Below are 8,210 nucleotides of genomic sequence, written 5' to 3'. Positions count from 1 at the left end.
TATCTATTCTACTGTAAATGTGTCTATTGTTCCAAGTAAAATGCCCCAACAGTTTTTAGTTCAGCCATTGATGTGTATTGCAGGATCTATCTGAGGTCTCTCACTTTCATAACTGTAATTAGATTCCCATTAATCCTATCATCACTTCTAAAACAGTAACATAACTACCTACAGCAACCCAAGGTCTTTGTTTATACATGTGAATTCCCTTTAACTTAGTCCACATGCTTCTCATGGCTTCCACAGTATGTAATCCATACCTAGTTGACAGAGAGAGAGAGAGAGAGAGAGTCATATTTAAAGCATAGATATGTACTATCCCATGAATACTTTGAGGAGTTGCACATACTACTGTAATCCTTATTATGTTGGAATCCCATATATGCCAGATTCTACCATGCCCTGTTGAATCATAGTTTGAGGCCCAGTTCCAATTACCAGCCACCTTCCACAATGTGTACAACCTTGTGCATCTTCACTCTACGTTCTATTATTGCTAACAAACTAACATTATTAAATCTAATAAACTCCTTTAACTCTTTTTCGTTATAAATTGTATTCACTCCTTTAATATTTCAAAACACAATCCTCATGGTGGTATAGATGGTAGGGATAAGTCCTGAGTTCCTCCTCCATATCCATTAGAGCTAAATTGTCCCACATTTTCTACCACTATAGGATGGTGATGTAGCAATTGCACATACTCAGTTAGTGGGCTTAATCCATTTGTCGTAGGTATTAGCATTAGGCTTACTTACTGACTTCCTTTACTTGTTGATTTTCTTTGATGCATTCCTAACTTCCTCCCTAACTTGCATATCGGTCTGAATGGTATGAGGAGGCTGTTTCTAAGTGCCTAATCTATGCACATGTGACTGAGCTTCAATAGTTACTGGTCCTTTGTACCTCCATGTCATCTGAGGCTTCTAGTACCCTTATCTTGGTTTCGTTGATTATTTTTGGGTGCTTCTTCTGGCTTCTGTTCTGGTGGAGCTTATTTTTTGTTCTAGTTGAGTTTGTTTTGAAGCATTGTAGTCATTCCCAAATTGTAAGCATGATGCACAATACTCTGGAACCTAATCGTACCATACTTCTTGGTTGGCACACCTTCGATCAGGATCTAGCACCTTGATCATTTTGGTAGAGCCCTAGTGACATTTATTTTCACAAGCAATCTACCATAGGAAATTTGCTAGGCAAGCTAATACTGAAAAAAAAAGGGGCTAGCCTAACAAATAACAACATATTGAGATAGAACAAAAGTAACTCAGATACATATGATAATAAGTCTATACAAAACGCCTTTTACATAACCACACAAGATTTGGTGTCACAGAGTACATTAGCCACTAGAATACTACATATATCAGATCCGAGCAAACTCCACTACGCGCCCTTGGGACCAACACCGAGATCTGCACAAGAAGTGCAGAAGTGTAGTATGAGTACAACCAATCTCATGTACTCAGCAAGTATCGAGCCTAACCTCGACGAGGTAGTGATGAGGCTATGGCAAGACACTCACTGTAAACCTGTCATGACCCAAATCCCAACCTGTCATGATGGTGCCTATCATATTACTAGGCAAGATGACAATCACATAATAACTACGCATTTGAATTAAAAAAACATGATTTTTAACAAGTTTAACAGTGAAAAAAAATCTCATAAATAATTGATAAAAATAACTGAAACTCAACGACAACAAATCCCAAAAATATCATGGTGTCACCGAGTACATGAGCTAATAAGTGTCAACACAGTCGAAATCTCTAATATAACTGTATGGAAAATAGAACAATACTGAATAAACTGAAATGATGGAGAGCCGAGGTCTGCGGGCGTCATAGCAGCTACCTTAATAGTCTCCGAGTAGATTACTGCACCAAATCTAGCAACCGCAGTATCCAGATATACCTGGATCTGCACACGAAGTGCAGAGTGTAGTATGAGTACAACATGACCCAATGTACTCAATAAGTAACAGAACTAACCTTGGGCTGAAAGCAGTGACGAGCTTAGAAAGATACAGTCTGAATCAAAATAATGGAAACACAGATATAACAAGATAATGACAGTAATAACATAGAGAACTTCCATATTCAACTTATACACAGTACAGAAATTTAGGCATGCTTTCAAGTTCAACAAATTAAGCTCAACACTGATAAAATATGTCAAGTACAGCTGGCATGAGGAATGTTACATCCCTATGCCTATATGTTAAATATTCATATCAATATAATGCATAACAGTGATAATCTCAGGAACTCACACTTTCAGAATACTCAATCTGTCTGCTAAAACTCCCACTCATCACACACAATCACTTAGCACTATACGGTGCTCGCGCTCACTGCTTGTATGTAAGACATCGGAGGGGCGATTCCTGTCCAAGAGCTATATAAAGCCAATATAGCCTGCTGTGGCATGCAACCCCATCCTATAATAATAAATAAGCCAATAAGGCCTGATGCGGCGTGCAACATGATCCATAATAATAATAATAGATATAAAGCCAATATGGCCTGCTGCAGTGTGCAACCCGATCCACAAATCACTTACAACACGACTCTTAGGCCCCAACTCAGTTATCAATCTCTCCAGTATCATGGGCTAAAATATCTCATGCCACTCAGCCCAAACAATGATAACATGATGTAACAATGAATGATAATAGAGACTGAGCTATGATATGCAAATGAATGAATATGACTGACTACAAAATGGCAAATTAAGCAAATAACTCAACAATAGTAATGACCTCGGTGGGTCACAACAGAATAAGCACATAGCCTAAACATAATTTTTAACATGAATCACAGCTCAATTACTCTAACACGTAGAAGTTATATGGATAGAAACAAGATTAGGTAACTACACAGTACCACATAATCAACCGAATCACAATTATCATGGTGCATGCCCACATGCCCGTCACCTAGCATGTACATCACCTTAACACTAACCATATAACACGTAATCAAGGGGTTCATACCCTCAATACCAAGTTTAGAAGTGTTACTTATCTTAAAGTGCGCAACTGAATGCTCCAACAATCCCTTGCCTCACAAATTGGTCTTCGAATGACTTGAATCTAGTCACAAACAACTCAATATAATCAATACAAACTACAAGAATCAATCTCATACGATAAAGCTAGGTTCTTTAACCAAATTCAAAAAGTCAACCAAAAAGTCAATCCCAAGCCTACGCCTCGAAACCCGACAAAACTCACAAAATCCGAACACTCATTCAATAACGAGTCCAACCATACCAAAATCATCCAATTCCGGCCACAAATCGACCCTCAAACCCTCAAATCTTACTCTCCAATCCCTAGTCCAAAATCCCCCAAATTTTACCTTAAAAACACATAATCTAGGTGTAGAAATCAATGGGTATTTAATATTAAAGAATAAAACTGATGAAAAGTTGCTTACCTCTTGAAATCTAGTGAAACCCTTCTCCAAAACCGCCACTAGCCGAGCTTGCAAAGTCCAAAAATGAAGAAAAGACTCCAACCCTCGATTATATCTTTTGTCCAGGCATCTTGCACCTGCGGTTCACTTAACTGCTTCTGCGGTCCCGCAGGTGTGGCCCAAATTCCACTTCTGCGGTTTCCCTTAAGGCCCCATAATTTCGCATCTGCGGGAAAGTCTCCGCTCCTGCAGAGGCGCACCTACGCGCAAGACACCACTTATGTGGAAAGCTGCGACCATTCTCTCGCACCTGCGAGCTCGCAAGTGCGGAATCTTCCTCGCACCTGTGCAACGACCCAACTTCACTAAGAGCCACTTCTGTGATCCCTTGGCCATTTCTATGGCTCCACACCTGCGACCCCATTCTCGCAGGTGCGGTTGCACCAGATATGATCAAAGCAAAAAATTCAAGTCCAAAATTCAATTCGATTTCAATCCGAATCACACTCGAGGCCCCCGGGATCCCATCCAAACATACCAATACCTCCTAAAAAATGATACAAACTTAGTCGAAGCCTCAAATCACATCCAACAACATCAAGAACACGAATCGTGCCACAATTCAAACCTATTAAAACAAATGGACTTCCAACTTCTACAATCGATGCCAAACCCTATCAGATCAACTCCGATTGACCTCAAATTTTGCACACAAGTTATATATGAAACAACGGACCTCTTTCAACTTTCAGAACCAAAATCCATGCCCGGTATTAACAAAGTAAAATCTCGTTCAAACTTCTCAACTCTCCTAACCTTCAACTTTCGTCAATTCAATCCAAAACCACCTACAGACCTCCAAATCGATATCTGGACACACTCCTAACTTCAAAATCACCATACGGAGCTATCCGAACAACCAAAACTCCATTCTAGTGTCGTTTACATATAAGTCAACATCCGGTCAACTCTTTCAACTTAGGCTTCCAACCTTGGGACTAGCTATCCCAATTTATTCCACAATATCCCCGAAACCAAAACAACCACCCCGGCAACTCACATGATAACAAATGAACATAAAATAATCAATAAATAGGGGAACAAGCTACAATACTCAAAATGATTGCCCGGGTCATTACAAATCCTATACGAGTAATAAGTAGAAAAACAATAACAATATAGAGACAAGGTAACTACATTATGAACGGAACAAAAAAGAGATAGCAGAGGGACCCAGAATATCATCACATCATAACATCATAACACAACATAATAGCGGAGCATAAAAACCTAGAATAACTACAAGATATCCTATTCATTGCGGTGCACAACCATATCCCATTATTAATACCAACAAGTACTATACCGTTACAGTGCGCAACCTGGTCCTAATATCAATAACATTACCGTTGTGGCACACTAGCCAAGCCCAATAGTTCAATTCATTTGAAAATGCTCAGTGTCATGGCCCCATAATTCAACCTTTAGGATCGTGGTGGAACCTAGTCTTAAAGACTGGATAAGGCTAACACATGTTGAGATTTAACAGAAATGAACAACTTAGCCTATAAGGTAAACTGATAAATGACATAACAAAGCTGAATCCGAACAATAGTCATACATCCCCAAGACTGGTAATACGAAGTCACAAGTACCATGGAGAGTAAGCTAAAATCTCAAATACAACAACTGTTTTGGAATGAAAATAAACAGTTGCAAGGTAAACATCAGAAGGCGACTCTGAGGCATGCTAGCGTAATGGCATGTATACTTGAAGTCTCCGCAGCAAATGTCAAAAGCAGCTAGCTAATGTCCGACACGCTCAGAGGTACTTGGATCTGTATAAAAATATGCAGAAGCGTAGTATGACTGCACCACAATCGGTACCTAGTAAGTATCAAGACTAACATCAGTAGAGTAGTGACGAGGTTCAAGTCAAGACACTCACTAGACATAATAACCTATCCAGGATATAAATATGAGCTAAAAATGGAAAGCAAAAATAGATAAATAAATGGCAACAACGAGTAAACATATGATAAAATAGTAAAAATAACCAAAATATAGTAAAAGTACAAGGGAAATCAATTAAGGAAAATAAATGACAGTTCGAATAATCAAGTAGTTCCAACACACAAGTTACCACATGAATCACCCTAAGGTACCACACCTCATAATCACAAATCACAAGTCACAAATCACAAATCTTCCTTATGACGCCAGGTGAGCCTTATATTTATTTAAAAATATTTCCCCCCGAAATAGCTTCACGCGCTTTAGCCCCCTTATCTCGCCACTTGTGTTTAATGAAGTAATTTCCCTTACTAGCAACACGCGCATAAACCCCCTTTATCTCGCCGTATGCACATAAATATCACCACCCTTATGCTGCCGCATGCGCATCTCATCACATCGCAACAATCAACTGGCACCACACGTGCCCATACACCACAACAATTCCAAAACAACAATATAAATATCACATCAACACAAAGCACACAGCTCAACAATAATGTGTACCAGAATTTCAACAACACAATGAAACGAAAGAGTAAACTCAACAATGAAAAATATTTCATGTAATAACAACTTCAATTAAATGCATATAAATAACCTAAGAGTCTAAATCGGTCCATTACCACATATAAGCTCATGCACATACTCGTCACCTTATGTACACGTCTTCCACATAATTCAAATAATGCAATTAGACCAAATGCTACGAGGAAGTTCCTCTGCACAAAGTTAGGCAACATACTTACCTCAATTAGGCGAAATCAACACTAAAAAATAGGTTTCCCTTTAAAATTCACATGCGCACGACTCAAATCTAAAAAAAATGACTGAATATCATTAAACAACGCAAGAAAAACAAATTCCGATAATTAAAGTTAAGATCTTTAGATAAAAGTCAACTCTAGGACCGTCCGATCAAAACTCGAGACCAAGGATAGATCTCGACTATCCAGAAGCCCACGAGTTCATATATATATATTTTTCGAATTCGAGTCCAATTCGACTCTCAAATCTCAAATTTTTATTTTTCAAAACATAGTCAAATTTTCCCAAAACGTCTCTCCAAATTCCATGGATTAGATGTTAAATCTCATAAATAATCATGTAATATAATTGAAATTGGATCAAAACTACTTACCCAATAGTTGTATGTGAAGATATCTCCTTAAAATCACCTCCCACCGAGTCTAGGGTTCTAAAATATGATAAATGAAGCTAAGTGTCACGTCCTTAGTTGTTAACTAAGTACACGTGTGGCACTTGACAATTTGATCACTTTCTTGCTATGCCAAGCCAACCTTACTACACTCAAGATTGCTAAGAGAATGGTAGAAAGAACACAAGAGAATTGTTAAAGGAAGCTTCGTATTAGAAAGAACTTGAATTGTTTGCTTCGTGAAATACAAATGAATGCCCCCCCCCCTCTTTATATACTAGTCTCTTAGGGGCTAGTGGGTAAATATTAATTGTTACACAAGTCCTTAATATTTACAAGATAAGGGCTTTTTCTAGAATTCTCTACAAGCCTAAAAGATTCCAAGGACTTTCCTAGCAAATCCATAGGGATCTAGGGTCTTCCAAAGGAAATGTCCATACTTCTCTAGAATATTCTCACAAATGCTAACCTTCCTCCTATGTAAGCTTCCACATGGCATTAATATATTCCAAATGGCACCTATGTGGCATGATGACATGACGGGTCATCACACTCTTCTCCACCTAATGTTTCGACAATCGCGGCGCAATGTTGCTGCATTAACTCTCGGATCTTATCTTTGAATTTCCATAAGTCTTCATATCGTTACCATGTGGCCTCCCCTGGTGATTGCCCCTTCCAATGGACGAGGAACATAGCGGTGGCTCTTTGCCCTTGTTTTTGCCTGGCCTGGTAATCCATGATAGCCTCAATCTCCCTATCATGCGATGAGGTGATAGTCATAGGCGCTCGACTTGATTGGCCCCTACTTGGATCATCCTTATCTTCATGATATGTCTTAAGCATGCTGGCGTGGAGGACTGGGTAGATCTTAATATATGATGGCATGCCAATCTTGTATGAGATCTTGCCTGCCTTGACGACTATCTTAAATGGCCCCGCATACTTGCGAATCAGATTCTGATGCATGCCCCATAGTGCCTTAAACTGTCTTGGGTTAAACTTAACCATAACCATGTCCCTAACTCTGTAGTCCGTGAGACGCCGCTTACAATCTGCAAACTTTTTCATCTTCTTAGCTGCCTTATCCAAGTAGGCCTTAGCAGTGTCAAGTTATTCCTCCCATCCTTTGGCCATATGATAAGCCCCCAAACTCTTTTCCTCAAATGCGGCTGGTAATGAATGTGGAGTTTGTGATTGTTGGCCTGTGGCTAGCTCAAATGGTGTTCGCCCCGTGAACTCACACCGCTGCAAGTTATAAGAGAATTGGGCGATATCTAGGAGCCTTGCCCAATCTTTCTTATGCGTGCTTACATAATGCCTCAAGTAGTATTCTAATATAGCATTGACTCGTTCTGTTTGTCCATTCGTCTGTGGGTGGAAAATAGTGGGAAAATGCAGTTCTGTGCCAAGTATGTCGAATAATTCTCTCCAAAAGTTCCCAGTAGAGCGGGGGTCTCGATAACTGATAATATGCCTTGGTAAGCCCCAATACATCACCACATTCTTAAAGAATATCTTGGCGGCTTCCTTGGCAGTGCAACCTGGTGAGGCGGGCATGAAGGTGGCATACTTGGAAAATCTATCCACGACCACCATAATAGTACCATTACCGT

General features: G+C 39.5%; 1 protein-coding gene across 1 annotated transcript; it reads right to left on the bottom strand.

Moving 5' to 3' along the window:
• Positions 1-7,239: 7,239 nt before the first annotated feature.
• On the bottom strand, positions 7,240-7,665 carry LOC142171802 (uncharacterized). Its single transcript, XM_075235506.1, has one exon. The coding sequence runs from the start codon at positions 7,663-7,665 to the stop codon at positions 7,240-7,242; it is 426 nt and encodes a 141-aa protein (XP_075091607.1).
• Between the last annotated feature and the right edge of the window lie 545 nt (positions 7,666-8,210).

The sequence above is a fragment of the Nicotiana tabacum genome, chromosome 17 (assembly GCF_000715075.1).
Source record: "Nicotiana tabacum cultivar K326 chromosome 17, ASM71507v2, whole genome shotgun sequence".
In the NCBI taxonomy this organism is placed as follows: domain Eukaryota; kingdom Viridiplantae; phylum Streptophyta; class Magnoliopsida; order Solanales; family Solanaceae; genus Nicotiana; species Nicotiana tabacum.
The sequence above is the reverse complement of the archived record's forward strand: the minus strand, read 5'-3'. Positions and strand labels throughout refer to the sequence as shown.

Coding starts and splice junctions, on each gene's coding strand:
- LOC142171802 (XM_075235506.1), bottom strand. CDS start 7,665: ATGAAAAAGTTTGCAGATTGTAAGCGGCGTCTCACGGACTACAGAGTT.